We start from the raw sequence: 15,579 nt of genomic DNA on the forward strand, positions 1-15,579 counted from the left end.
TATGCGCCCCGGTAATGGGTCAGAAATCATAAAGCGAGAAAAAGCGTGGCGCGCGTCTATCGAACGGTGAAATTCCCCGTTGCGGGGGTAAAGGCATCGTGAAACACCGGGCCAAACGGGGCTGGGCTTTACGGTCCCGGCTTTCATTGTTATTCACGATGGTGTACGGTATCGGAATCGTAATTTAATCAGGCCCCCCGACGCAACATCGCCCGCGACACTTAAAATTGCAAGTCTGATCTCCGATGGAAGCCTAGATTAGCTCACGCCTCGTCGTTGTTATTCACGATGCTCCGTCTATCCAGATTGCGTTTTAACTGTCTCGTTGGTTCTGATTCTTCCTCCCTTCCGTACGTTCCTCGGCCACCTTCGACCCCTCTTTCGAACTGTTCGCTGAAAATCAAGCTTCGAGGGGGCAAACGGGAGCTTATCGTTTCTATATTAACCCTTTGAAAAAATGAATTATTTTTCCTCTTTTGTCCTGGCTGATTGGCTTTAAAAAACGCAATTGCGATACAAGATATACAATATTGGAACTATATTTCATACATTCATAAGACTGGAGCCTCGATATTTTATCTAGTATAGAATCATTTTAGCTGTTTAGTATTTCTGACTGTTCTGTGTGTTCCTTCCAATTTAGAAGTTTTATTTATTTTTTAAATATTCAATGTGCATTTTTCTACGAAACCGCCAAGTTAAAATGTTTTCATTTTGAGTTGACCGGTAGCCTTCTCAAATACGAATACGAGTGTAGAGTTAATACGAAACATCAGATCAATCAAACGTAAGTGAAAGGGAGGTTCAGAAGCAGTCGCATCGATTCGACCCAATTTCCAATTGGAATCAAAATTGACGAACAGAAGCTGTTGTTCTCCGTTGATCCGTGGTCGAGGATTTTTTTTGATGGGCGAAGTAGGCAGGGGAGGCCAGTTAATTCGTAAGCCGTGCGGTCGTTTGCATGAGTGCTTAGGGGCGAGATGGTGGCGCGTTTGCGTGGCTGCGGAAAGGGAGAAGAACCGTGGGTACGGTTTGGGTTTTAGCCTCGGTCTGGGTTAGGTCTGGGAATGGCTTCGGTACGCCCCTGGCGTTGACTTTAACTGTCGGACTATATTCGAACTCCCCCAACCCGCGGGTTCCCTTGAAACGACGACAACACTGGTCGCTATCTGCGCGGCAGGGAGGCACTAAAGTGCGGATTTTAATCCGCGGATACCGGACGATATCTTCCAGGATTAAGACCGGTCCGCAGCTACTCGCCCACATCTAACAAGTTTACCATCAGTTCGAACTCCTCTCAAGGCAAATACCCGCTTGGAACTCGAGATCCTTGCCAGATTCCCTCCTTCGGATCGCCCCTTTATTCAACCTTGCGCCCTGCATACGCCCAACGGAAACCCTTCCGACGTTCCCTTCGTTTCATCGACGCCTTGATTCAGGATTACCAAGCCCGCGACGATAAGTCGAACTCGACCGTCTATTCCCCCCGTTTAACGAATAGAACGATAATACCCGCGGGAACCGAGTCGCTGGTCGCTGAAATTAATGAAATCCCGGGGGGGTGGCGAACATCATGATGGTCGCGTGGTATTTCACGTATATTAAATCTTTACAGAATTCTAAAAACCTTGTATTAATATCCATTAATTAATTACTCTAGTCAGGAACAAACAGTTCTTTGCGTACGTTCTCTTCGCGGATCAAAATTAATCAAAACATCAAACCGGTAATAATTAAATACGCGTAATTATTCGAGTATTCGCGTTATTTTCGGAGTGATTAGCCGGCACACGCGTGGAAATTTAATTCTATCGAGAAAATTACCTCGTTTTTGGTGATTCACGCGATAGAGAAGAGAATTCTTGGATCGCAGAGTTCGGACTTGATCATCTGATTCTTTTCCAGGTGCATACAATGGCGTCGCGAGGGGACAAGCGGATTTTTCGAGCCGCAGAAGTTGCAGCCCAACGAGAGCGTACGAAAAGCAATTTGGGGTCGCTTCTTCGAATGGTAAACAGAAAATTCGCAATATTTTTAATGGACAAAACGTAGTAGGTCGCGCGTTACGGAGCAGGTCGATGCCGATACGAGGAAATTTAACTCGCTTTGATGGCGCGCGTAGTGTCCTCGTTGGCTCGCTCTCGAATGATTTTTAATATCCTTTATGGCGCCGCCGGAGTTCCGGTTCTGCGTGGAGGATTGAAAAATAAATATTCCCCCTTGCTCGGCCAATACGGGCGCGAGCAGATTGCGATCCCGCGACATTATGCGCACACCCCGGGGAAATAGGCAAAGTGCATCGCGCTTGATGACGCGAGAGCGAAACAGGCCGAAGAAAGGGGAAGAGGCACCGTTCCTCTCCGTTTCCGGCGGATAATCATCCGAGGAAACTGGCTGCCCGACGTGTACCTCGAAACTTTTGCTCGCCACCGAAAAATAATCAAATGCACCCCTATTAGAACCTAAACAATCCGGGAATTACGTAAAATAGATCATCCCTATCGTCTTTCTTGTGATCCAGAAATGTTCGTAAATTGCGAAATCTGAAAGAGTCCAGCGTTAATCGTTCCTTTTCGTTGATTACGCGTTTCGAGATATTAATACGAAAAGCGAGGGAACACTGTGCACGCGCAGGGGTTTGTTTATTATTTCCAAGCGATGAATTTCGGTCTCCGGGCAAAATCTCTCGCCGGTTGGATCCTGTATGCGAGAGGCGAGAAGGGAAATGGAATTTTCTCTGGATCGTAACGCGGGTGGGGATAGAGATAGGGGGTAGGAAGACCTTACTTTTACGTGCGTATACATCCTCGAAGAAGGACCCTCGATTCTTTCCGGGCACGAAGTCAAGTAATTGGCAATAAATTCCGTGAGCGGGCTGAGTCGTAAAATTTTCTCGCCGCTATTGCCATAAATTATAGATAACACGGAACCCGGTGGAAGGAGTTAGGCTTAGTTGTAAATCGCGTATAATAGAGCGGTTGAGAGAAGGGTATGGATGTCCGAGCTGGTTCGACGATAAAAATCACAAGGTAAATTAAGCGGATCAGGATGAAAAGAAATTTCTATTATTCTTGGAGTACACTTGGCTCGATTAATGATCTCCTTATGCAATGTAAATGTTTCTGTAAATTATGTCGCAGAGAATAATCTCCCCTAAAGTTTAAAAATTTTATATTGTTAATTATTACGTGTCTGCGACTGTTTTTGGCTCAATTCGTAAGAATCTGCAGCGTATCGATATTTTAAAAAGAGATGTTCGATATTAATTTGTTTTACGAGAACTGTCGGCGCGAACTGATTATAGTTAATCGAGGTTGACGCGGCGGTGTGATATATTTATCGTACGCCCACCCTCCCCCCCAGGGAAAAAGATAAAGCTCGCGTATTAGCGCGAGTCTCGTATAATTAACGCGGCGTGTCCGGTTTGGTTTTCCAGGTGAAAACGGGGTCCGACGAATTAAAATGACCGTCGCGGCAGGGACGCGTTTAATACCGGCCGCGGCGTTTTTATTGCCTCGTCTCGGAAACGAAGGATCGCGCCAAAGAATTCTCGTTACCTTTTTCGAATTTCGTCGGTCATCGGCGTTTTCGACGATCTCGTCCGCTTTATGAAGATTAGACTGTCCGGCTCGTATCTCGCGAGAGGCAAACGCGGTTACGATCCACCAAAATCACGTCGTATAATAAAAGATCAGGGAAAACTCGAATAAATCTGACTGGTCCTCGAATTTTTATTTCCTTCGCTATCTGTGATAAATTTGTATTATATGCGTAAGCTTCGACAGGGAACGAATTGACGGTCCTAGCGATCGAGAGAGTTGCGACGTGGTTTCGCGGTTTCGAAATTCGCCGGGGAAAAGTATTCGATATCGAATTCGGGAACGGCCAAACAAAACTTTCCTGCCCGATATTAAATATCGCGAGCAACAAGCCCGCAATAAAACGCGCGGTCTGGAAAGTTTTTACGCCGGCCAAAGGATAGAGTAGAATTCGTCGTCTCGTCGTTATTCGGCCGTTTCTCGTTTGAATAATCGGATCTGGTATCGTTTCCGTTCTGAGATGATTTTTTCACCCCCCCACCTTACCCCTCCGCGTAAATAGGTTCGCGGAGCATCGATATTCGCGACGTTACGGGCCAAGAGCTGGGTCAAAAACCCGGCGACCAAAGTAGTCGCTAGCGCGAATTAACATTTAATCGGCGAAGTATACGTCGGCGTAATTTTGCATTGGCGGCTTGCGTTTCCGACCTCTGCGCGCGTCGATTGAATTGCAAATCTTCGTCGAAGTGCCGCGAGAACAGGAATACCGTGCGGCCAGCAATTCGTGCCATAAACCAGGGATTCTCAACTTTCCCGCACCTCCGTGGACCACCGTGTTCCTTGAGATAGCGAGAAAAGACTCGATAAAATGGCAGCTCAGCACGAGGAGACACTCTGCGTTGGAACGAATAATATAGTTACAAGAATGGACAATTCGAATCACACTGGATATAAATTTCGTAACACGAGAACCATCAGTTAAATCACATCTGTTCCTCGCTGTCCCCAGTTGCCCGTTACGCGACGAACAAAACACATATTCGACCCTTCTTCGCATAAGTTAACATTGAATAAAATTACAAGCGCGACGGGACAAACGTACAGTAGAAAACTACAGGATCAGGCAGGTAAAATTGTACGAAATCGTGTGTGGATTTTTATTTGGTCCGTGAAGATAAAATAAAATGTTTTTAAACAACAGAGATAAACAAAGCACGGAGAATGACCGCCGAGCAGAAAAAGTTTTCCTCGACTGGGAAGCGTCCGTCTTCGGACGACTCTCGGAAAATTGTGTATTTTCACGTTTTCGATTTATTTCCGTACGAAGAGGCGCCGTCGTTCTCCGGATCCCTGTTGTAGAACAGTAAAACGAATACGCGTAAAAATGCACGGAATCAAACAAACAGCAAGGGGTGGGGGGAGAATCGCGAAATTTTATCGAGCGGGGTTTTGCGCGGGACAGAAGCGATATTGCCGAACGATCCACTCGTCGAAAAAATAAATTTCAGACACCGCGACGGTCGGTGAAAAACCTGATGGCGGAGGGAGGGGGGTAAAAAGAAGGAAAACAAATATTTGGCTGGCAACTGAATTCCCGGGACGAGGCAATCTTCTCTTCCCTCTTTAAGGATGATTTACAATTAAATGAAAATTCTAGGCTCTCGTTCTAGCGGGGATCGTTTGCAGCGGTTCCGACGGCGTATTGTTAAGGATAAGCCGATCTTCTCGATATTCAATTTATACGCCGCAGTGCGTATGATCGATGCGCAGCGTCGATGCAATTCCCATCGAATCTGCATACGGCAATATTCCTGGCTTCGAATTTCGATGTATTCATCGGTCCGCCCGCGCCGACGATGAGCATTGAATCGTCGTACACCTCTGTATTTGTATCGTAGTTATCCAGTTTAGGATACGTATCGATCGGAACGATTTTACCCCATCTTCGAGGAGCCCCAAATGGCTTTCTTCGTCGGGCGTCGTTCTCCGTCGATCGCCCCAATAGCGATTCTCAAAATGAACATGTTCATTTCTCGTACAGTGGAAGCCGTATTATCATTGAGTCGCCTTTGTCTTTATCGTTGTCTTATTTTCCCAGTTTCTCGATGCTTCGAATACCGTTGAGAGACTCTGGCTTGGAGTATCTTCCAGTTTCACAGTAAATTCGGGTATATCCTTCGTTTAATAACCTTGATTTCCAGATAATCGCGCGAAAATCCCCGTCAAAGGACGGAGCGCGATTTAATCGGGGAGGACAGAGGACGTCTGGTGGCCCACGAGGGAAAGGTGGCCGCAGGGGCCGGAGGGGTGGAAATAATCTTTTAAGGCGGACGAAGAAGTTGCCGCAGTTATAAACAGAAATTTAGATCCAGTTGCCAAAGTAAACACCGGGACCTCGGGTAGTTTGGTGCTTCCTCCCCCGTTCCACTCGGGAACGCTTGATCCTCCGGTATCCCCTCTTCTCGCCCCTGTTCCAACACACCCTTCCGTCTCTTCTTCATCCCCCGAAGAAGGACTTCCTCTCGCGTCGCGCCCTCCCGAACGTGGAACTTTTCACTTAGCTCCGTTCGTCGATAAAAAGTTGCCTGATCTAATAACTGGCGACACCACTGACTCCGTCAGCCCTTCCTTTCGATCCCCCTTCCACCCCCGTCTACGTTCTCTCGATCCTTCATCCCCTTCCGGGTGTCTCCCGGTTTGCGATCGAAGTTTCGCGACGAGCTAAAGAGCGAACGTTCCCCGAGTACCGGTGCGTGCGATCTCCGGGAAAAAGCAAAAGTTTTTATTCCGCGATCCCCGTGTTTACCACGGCTAAAATTCGAGGATCTTAAAAACTTCGGGAAAGTTACGGGCGTTAGTCGAATTCCACGCGTCCGTCTTCAAGTATCCCCGTGAAACAGAAATTATAGAAACTTCGAAGCTCCTTAGTCGAATCAATCAAGTCTATCGGAAGTCAATTGCTCTTTGTGAATGCTGTAGAAAACATTACGCGTTTCCGTCGATTTGGGTATTTTCAAATCGTCCGACGAATTCCTTTCTAACAAAGAAATATTTTTATAAAATGCTCGGAACGAATAACTCTGGCGCAAAGTGGTATGATTTAATATGAGAAGAGAATAATGTATTTAGCGAGCCCTTCCGATCTCTAGAAGTTTAACAACCCCCTGTATCTTTCTTTCGTCGTTTTTGGACCCAAGTACTAGGGCGTAAAAAATTGTTTGAAGACTTCTTCCGTTTTGGGATTGATCGATGTACGGAAAAGGCAGGAATCGATAACGTCCAAGTTGAAGGAACGTACGAGCGTGCGAATAATTGAGTACACTTACCACCGGTCACGCGGCACGTCAGGGACGGAGTTTCGTCCTCCACGTAGGGTCCCGCTGTCCCGTTCACTATCCTGCCCCATTGATCCAGGATGGTCGGCTGTTCCGGCGGCACTGCGACAGAGACGAAAATTCAAGTCAGAACAAGCGCGGCTGGCACCTTGTAACCAGGTTTAAAACCGATCGAACGTCGGGTATATTTCAAAACCGCAAACTTTTTAAAACGATTGGCCCGGCAAAAAGTCAGAAACAGATGCAAGGGTACTTTGAAACGTGGTCCTTGGAAACAAATTCGGTCCAACGGGTAGCGGAGTATCGACTCGAGCGTTGGTATGATCGTTTGCGGATTAAGCGTGGCGATATTTTTTCCAGGAATATTCGTTCTCGGGCCGTAGTCGGATAAGCCAACCCTGGGATATTTCTCTGGCTTTTTCGTTATTTTTGAAGTAGCTTGCATACGTCCCGCGTATTCGATGCTTTATCAGCGTGGTTACGGTCGAGCCACACCTACATTTATTCCACTTCCTGCCATCCTTTTCGCTATCAGTCTGTTTAGCCATCGTTCGGAGCTTTACGTTCTTGCGAGCGTCCGTTATTTTTCGGTCGTTTGGAAGCGTATTCCGACCGGCGAAAATTCACGCGGCGCCAACAATGGACGCGCAACCGTGCAGATTTTTTCGCGTAGATCTCGTCGATGACGCGTGGCTGTCCATCGGTATCGCGTATCGCGTACGTGTTACGGCCGATCCAGGAACGGGCACGGTTCCATTACTCGGCTCTTTTCCACGCTCGAAGTGAATCAAAAATATATATTGGGTCGTGTCGCGAAACGATCGCCGCGGATTTCCTACAACAGACCCGCGCGCTTTTTGCCGACCGATTCTAGGATCACCGGTACCACTCAAAAAATTGCTTTAAGCGGATATGGAAACGGTCGTTCGGTTCTATGATGTCGCGACGGGAAAACTGCGCGAAGCAATCGAACCCCGTCGTAAAACTGCGTCAAATCCGAAATAACGTTACCGTGCTTCCGGCTCCGGCGCTCCAGATATATTCGCCTAAGCTTCTTCCGTTACTACCGCCGTAAATTTTCATCTAAACACTTAAACATTAAAATGTGATGCACGGCCTCGACTCGCTATGGATTATCCAATCGGAGCCCTGACAATCTGTTATGCACTTTTCTATGCAGTTCAGATCACCGAACAGTCTCTCCTATTTCCTAAATAAATAAAATATCGCGAATATTTCGCGGTCGTCGAGCGCGCGAAACGATTAGAAAACGGTGTCGCGGCGACTTTAAACGCGAACTAGTAAATAACTGCAGATTTCGTCCGATCCGAGGGACACCGACGAATTCGTTCGTTCTCTTCCGATCTCTAGAAATGTTTACCGTAGACGGTATCCGGCTCGTGGGAAATTGTATCCCCGTGTATCGTCAGCGAGCGAAATCGAACGATGTAACGTGAACTCGATCAGTCCCGTAGCTTTTCGCAATTCGTGACGCTGCCCCCAGCGTTCCGGTCGGTTCTTTTTTTTCTCTCTCTCTCTCTCCCCCCCGTGTCGAGAATTCGATATAAATGGATCTGGCTTTACATCCGAACGGCGTTAGTATCACGAGGTTAACGACACGGGTCCGGGGTGCTTCGAAACGCTCGAAAATCGCAGGGATATCGGGACGAACGAGTCGCGAAGCAGCTTAATCAAGCGATTCGTGTTTCGGTAAATTCAATTTCGAGCGACTACGACGCGAAACCGCGACGAAATTTCGTACCCCGTTTCGACCGCCACCCCCCGCGACCCGGCCGCCGAAACGCGCGTGTAAAGTATTCACGAAGATTTATGGCCGCTTTTCAATCCATAATCGGCTGTATCGACGAAAATGGAGCGCCGTTCCGGCCACGCGCGTCAGCGAGCCAATCAATCGATCGATCACGAGATCTCGATGCTTCGACCTTCGACTCGATACGCTGCTCGACGGTTTGAAGCGTCTTCAAATCACTTTCAATTCGACGAATGTGAATAAACAAATATTGTAAAAATCTTGTTTACTAAATATTTTGTCGAACCTCGCTTAATGGTTTATTCTATTTGTACCAAAGGGTAATATATTTATCCTTCGATGAATCGTTTTTTCGTTAACTTTCGCTTATGAAACTCTGTTCAACGTCATCAACATCCCCCGTTTGTACGTATTTTCGATCGTGGGCGTGTTTCGATTCGCTTTGATACGAAAACGCTTTAAACGGAGAAACGGGGGCTTGACGGATTTCGAATCGTTAATATGCGGTCGCAAGTTCGCAGTTTATTTGTTTCAATTTTTCCCGAGCAACGTTTCATCGATAACCCATCGAGTACAGTTAACTATCATGGGTCGTCGGTTTCCAGTGCAACAATTCGTATAATGTTCGCGAACGTTTCGACGATTAGTCGACAGTGATACGGCGCAATTGGCTCGTAAATGTTATTAATATGCATCGATGCAGGGATTTCGCGTAACGGTTTACAACGATCGATAACACGAACAATTCTTTCGAAAACATTCATATAAAAATACAAACATTACGTCGGTATAGTTTGTAGTTAAACTCGAGTTCCTAACAATTTATTTGAAACCACTTTCTACGGTAGAGGCAACCTGTGGCTGTTTAGCTAAATTATTACCATCGATCAGTGTCTAATTATTTATTTCTATTCGATCTCACGCAACTTAAATGAATATATACGTAGCTTTTGATTGGAAAATATGAAACACTCGATGTCTAGCCACGCGGAGAGGGCGTCTTGGAAACTACTGCGTTCAACAAGTTTACCGTGTACGCAAGCGGTGTAACACGCGACGGCTATTATTTCCCTATGTTAATTATACGCGTAATTTAGCATAAATGTGTTTATTCATTCATTTAAACTCTCTGCCTTAACACGTTCGCTGCTCGCGTCCTGAATCCGAGCACGTACTTTGCAATATGAGGTTTGTCTCTGATTCGCGACACTGGAATTAAGTCGTGCACGTAAAAATCACGGAGCTCTGGAACGTAGAAACAGATTTCGAACGAAAATCATTCGTTTATACATATTAGAGACAACGAAGATACTTATTATTTCTATATTTAATACGGCATAAAGACGTAAGTTTTAGGAAACAAAATACACGCCCCCGCATCCAATCGAAAAGTTGCACGGCCGGAAACGATATCCCGCCTCGGTAGATCCGCCAAGGGGATAACCGCGAAAATTACGTAACTGGATTTACGAGGGAAATTAAGATTGATCTCTGGTCCAATTAACTGATTCGATCGTATGCTTCATCCGATTAGCGATATGAAGGGGATTAAGCGTTGCATAAGTATTACGAGCCGTGGACGGTTCCTCGACGGTATTAAAAAAACCCCGTAGGAGGTGATCGAACGATACGTCTTCCAATTATAACGTCCCGTTTAATATCGATCAATTTTTAGATCGAACCGTACGGATCCCCCCTGGATGTAGTAATTACGATTTAATTCGTGATCGATCTAAGACACTGAATTTTAAATCTAGAAAGTTTCTAAAATTAGGCTAAATGTGAGAGACTACACGATGAAATCAGTGTCATATAGATCCCGATGATGCATTTAAAGTATATTTATTCCAACGATGGAAAATTCTTTTTCGTAACTTTGGGGGTATGTACAGGGTGTTCGGCCACCTCTGGGAAAAATTTTAATGGGGGATTCTAGAGGCTAAAATAAGATGAAAATCAAGAATACCAATTTGTTGATGGAGACTTCCTTAGAAAGTTAATAATTAAATTCAAAAATTTTAAATCGTTCTGGAAAAATTATTTTTGGTTGCAGGGATCAATTATAAGCATTTTTGGTGAATAGACATATCCCTGAAATCCTACCCATTTTCGAGAAAAAAATCGGGGAGGTGCTGAAATTTTTTGGCAACAAAAAAATTTTTCAAATCGTTCTAAAAAAATTATTTTCGGTTGCAAGAGTCGATTACAATCATTTTTGGTCATTACACATACCCCCGAAATCCTACGCATTCTCGAGAAAAAAATTCCTTACCGAAAATGTAATGTCTGACCATACCATTGATATGTTTCCCTGAATTTTCTCGGCGAAAAAAAATTTTTTCAAATCGTTTTAAAAAAATTATTTTTAGATGCAGGGGTCCATTACAATCATTTTTGGTGAAGAGACATACCCTCGAAATCCTACTCAGTTTCGAGAAAAAAATTCAGGAAGGTGGACAAATTTTTCGAAAAAATTAAACCATTTCAAATCGTCTTGGAAAAATTAGTTTTAGTTGCGGGGGTCAATTACAATCATTTTTGGTCAACAGACATACCCCCGAAATCCTACTCAGTTTCGAGAAAAAAATTCCTCAAAGAAAATATAATTTCAGGCCAGAAATCGTTTCCCGAATTTTCCATGCGAATCTTTAAAACGTCACAACTTCTGAACGGATTGGACAATTTTAATGTTTAAAAAAGCAAACTATGCGTATTTTGATGGAGAATATGTACAAATTGCAAAAATATTCGAAAAGTTTGTCCAGGGGTATACAACACCCTGTATATCACGAATATCGATTCGATGTTATAAAACAAAGGGTTAAATGGGATAGGGGCGGCTATCGACCATATATTAAAATTCAAAGGGCACGGAATAAGTTGTATAGGATTTATTTTTCTCCGCCGCTGAAACGACGCACGGGCGTTTTTGAATGCGGGTTAAATCTGGAACGGGTGCACGCTAAGAATAGAAGAGTCGCAATACTCGAGTGGTTTCTCGCGTCCCCGATAAAACGGTTGACTTTCAATGCCGATACAGAGGAATATATCCAGGCCCTCGCGGGACTGCGCTGGAAGAGGTCGGTGCGAGTGGAGGAGGGCGAAAGGGGCGCAGGTTGGTGGATGGGGTGGCTTGTAATGGCAATTACCAGTGGTAATCAATGGACCTCGCTCAGACCGCGCCGATAATTTCAGGGCTGGCTGGAAAATAGGCGGCCCTGTGTGCCATAGCTTCGCATACATATACATATACACGTATATCTGAAGTCACCACTCCCGCGCGGATCTGCCGTTTCCAGCGATGCCCATTCAATTCTCTCTATTGCGGGCTTTCGAGCAATTTAGTCCTGCTACGCGCCGTGTTCCTTCGAATATCGCTCGATCTTAAGGACTCTCCAGTCCGTCGACGAGCCTCGAAAACGGCGAAAAATTCGACACCGTACGCCCATATTAGAATACGAAACGTTTCACGTCCCCCGACAACCCTCTTCTCCCTTGAATTTTTTTACGATATTTTTAATATCATTTCATTTTGGCCCACGCTTACGTCTCACCCTTTAAAATCGAAATTCTACTCGCGGAATCGAGTCGATATTAGCAGGCGTTACGCGAAAGACTTAAACGCGGTCGCGAATAATTATTCGGTACATCGTATTAATGGGAACGGGACGAGCGATTAAAACGAGGCGAAAAACCCGGGCGCTCAAAGCGGGAGCAGACGGGATCGACTTGTAATTCCGTCGAATTTCCAATGCGCGAAGCGTTTCGAAATGCAATAATTACAAATATCCCGTACAACGGCGGGGAATTATTTTCGAATTCGTTGCACGATTTAATAACGTGGCGCGGGCGTCTCTGCCAGTGCCCCGAGTATCGCGGCGAAACCGGTTACAATGCTCGTTCGATTTGTTTTGATACCGTGTTACAGGTACGCGGATATGAGGGATTACCCGTTAAATAGATTCGTTCGATCGGTCCCGCCCGTTATAATAATTCAAAGCGTTCGTTACCGGGCGATATTCTCGCCCACCGACGTCCGGTGATCTATGAGAATTATAGCCGACGACGCCACCGACGCTCGATTTAACGTCATAATTCTTACATTGTTATGGAAATTTCCTTCAACTCGACTAATTACCGAAACGTCGACCCGCTCGTTTACGCGGACGATGCCCGGCGAGAATGAATCAGCGAAATATAATAACCGGCGTTGCTGGTATTCCGCTGTCATTTATACGGTCGACCGTTATTTGGAACGCGGGAAACTTTGACGAGGTGTTAATGAACAATTCAACCGGTTGCAGTTCGAGATCTTGCGATATTCAAATACGTAAAAGTCGATCTCCGTCGCGCCTTATCGTAGTTCGGGGAAAGTACGATAGAGTCGATCGAAATTTGTAATCCGTAATATTCAAAGAACGCAAAACCATCGTCGAACAAGCAATCGGAAAAGCTGTAATTTGGCCGGTTTCGGTAATAATAATACGTGTTCGCCCGAAATGATATTTCGGAGTGAATTGTCAATCTGTTGTATTGTAATTTTTCAAATATTAATTTCGGAGCGTGTTCGTGTCCGGGAAGGTTTCCCCGTTCCGGGCGGGACAAAACAAAGGACAAACGCATATTTTGCCTCTGTTATTTCACGATTACAACCGAAAACTGCGCGGGCTGATGGTCCCTTTGTATATTTCCCTCGTATTTCGATACATTGAACCGGTCGTATCTTTGGCAAATGTTCGAATTCCAACGTTACCCAGTACGTTTTTAATAATTCAAAGTGCAAAACTGTGTAAAAAAAAGTCGATGTTTTTGGACCCCCTTAACCCTTTGACCGCGAATAGCGACTGTACACCATCCAGGAAAACTGTATTCGAATTTTCTTTAAAATCTTCTACCACAGTTTATTAAACAAAACTGTATTCAACGCGTTCGAGCGACAAAGCGTTCCGTATTCGGTCCACAGTCAAAGGGTTAAACGCCCCCGACAATGATTTAAAGCGCCGCGGTATGATCAATGCGATTTCCCCAGCTCGCGTTCTCAGTTCTCCAGGTCCTGTTCCTCGCGAATATATCCGTTTCGCACGGTCGTCTCAGGCTCCCCAGGTGTTGTCGTTCGATGGGGTATTTTAAAACCGCGGCGCGACCCCCCGACGATCGAGTGCCACGGCCGTGCACCGGTGGCTCGTTTGAATTTTAGAACGATAGTGGAAACTCGTGTAGCTCGCGCGAGTCGTGAATTTAACTTTCCGGAAGGGCGGCCGGGAGGGCAGAATAGGCGGTGGCGCGAATTAATTCACGACCTCCTGACAAACCGTTCACAAGCCGAGGCTACCCCTTGCCGCTTCACGCTTTCGCGCTCCATTGTAGCCAGAAAACCTCGGTTTCGCGCGTCGCGTACAGTAGTCCCTCGCTACATGACCGAATTCTTCCCCCGCGGCTCAGTCGCGGAATAACCTTCATTTTCATGACCGGTATACACGGATTTCTAATACACGGGCAGTATTAACGAGATTATTTAACAAAAACTACCATTATTTTTTTCTCGAAAATGAGTAGGATTTCGGGGGTATGTCTATTCACCAAAAATGATTGTAATGGACCCCTGCATCTAAAAATAATTTTTTTAAAACGATTTGAAAAAATTTTTTTTCGCCGAGAAAATTCAGGGAAACATATCAATGGTATGGTCAGACATTACATTTTCGGTAAGGAATTTTTTTCTCGAGAATGCGTAGGATTTCGGGGGTATGTGTAATGACCAAAAATGATTGTAATCGACTCTTGCAATCGAAAATAATTTTTTTAGAACGATTTGAAAAATTTTTTTTTTTGCCAAAAAATTTCAGCATCTCCCCGATTTTTTTCTCGAAAGTGGGTAGGATTTCAGGGATATGTCTATTCACCAAAAATGATTGTAATTGTGATTCCTTAGTTTGTGTAAAATATAATCCGTAATATTTACCGAAGAATAGTCGGGATAAATATTCCGGTTATTCGGACATTCCTGATAATCTGAATTCCATTGTACCGCGAATGTAAAATTTTTAAATTGTTAAATAACTCCGGATTCCAGCCAGATTTAATCTTCCTTTCTCCCTGCGATACACATTCTTCCGATCCTCGAGTTCTTTGAACATAGTTGCGCTGCTTCCGCGATTCGAATCTTAGCTTTTCCGATTTATAAAAGACGACCAGCAATTGGCTGGTGGTCCGTTGCGTCGGGGAGAGAAAAATTGAGGCAGGAGATCGAACGTGTCCGAGGAAGACGTTTCTAGTTTCCTTTCCATTGATCCTCTTTCTTTTTTCCGGTGTAAAGTGATCCCACAGACATATTCGCGACGACACTGGCAGCGAAAAATTGCTCGCGTCGAGGCGTAGGAACGCGTAACACTCCGTGTGTTTAGTTCGTCAGCGAAATATACCGTCGGATCCTTAATTTTTCTCGTTATTTTCGCTCGACGCTCGAAAATATCGAAACAGCGGCTCGAGTTTTCATGGAAAACCGCCCCCGCTGTCGCCATCGAGCCGTTAGCGGCGCGAAAGGGGGAGGAAAAGAGGATCTAGCTCGCAAGGACGACGTGCTCGAGGCTGACAAGGAGCATGAACGATGGGGCGGCGTTCCCAGCGACGAATTTGAAAATAAAATTTGACGTTTTTATTGAAATCCAAGGACGAGGCGCTACGTCGTGTCCTATCGTATCACGGCGTACATGCAACACGGCGATCCTTCAAGGAACCAGTACCCCGGAAGGTTTAATAGTATCAACGGGGTGATGGATTTTTGACTCGACGCCGTATCCTCGCGGAGGGTGATCCATTAGTACGGTTTAATTCTCGAGTCGCGCTCGATTCGTTCGCTCGTTCGATGGCTGCCGGAAAATCGGCCAAAAAAGACCGGAAATTCCGAATTTCCTTGGTCCACCGGATTTTTCGG

At 45.4% G+C, this 15,579-nt stretch overlaps 1 protein-coding gene across 2 annotated transcripts in view; it reads right to left on the reverse strand.

Annotated features, from left to right (window-relative positions):
* The window catches only part of LOC143350334 (synaptogenesis protein syg-1), a 428,929-nt gene that overhangs the window by 73,982 nt on the left and 339,368 nt on the right, over positions 1–15,579 (reverse strand). For both annotated transcript variants that reach the window (XM_076782390.1, XM_076782391.1), the window contains exon 4: positions 6,866–6,976. In XM_076782390.1, coding sequence (XP_076638505.1) covers positions 6,866–6,976 — 111 coding nt within the window. The remainder of the gene's footprint in view (positions 1–6,865; positions 6,977–15,579) is intronic.

The sequence above is a fragment of the Colletes latitarsis genome, chromosome 14 (assembly GCF_051014445.1).
Source record: "Colletes latitarsis isolate SP2378_abdomen chromosome 14, iyColLati1, whole genome shotgun sequence".
Lineage (NCBI taxonomy): Eukaryota > Metazoa > Arthropoda > Insecta > Hymenoptera > Colletidae > Colletes > Colletes latitarsis.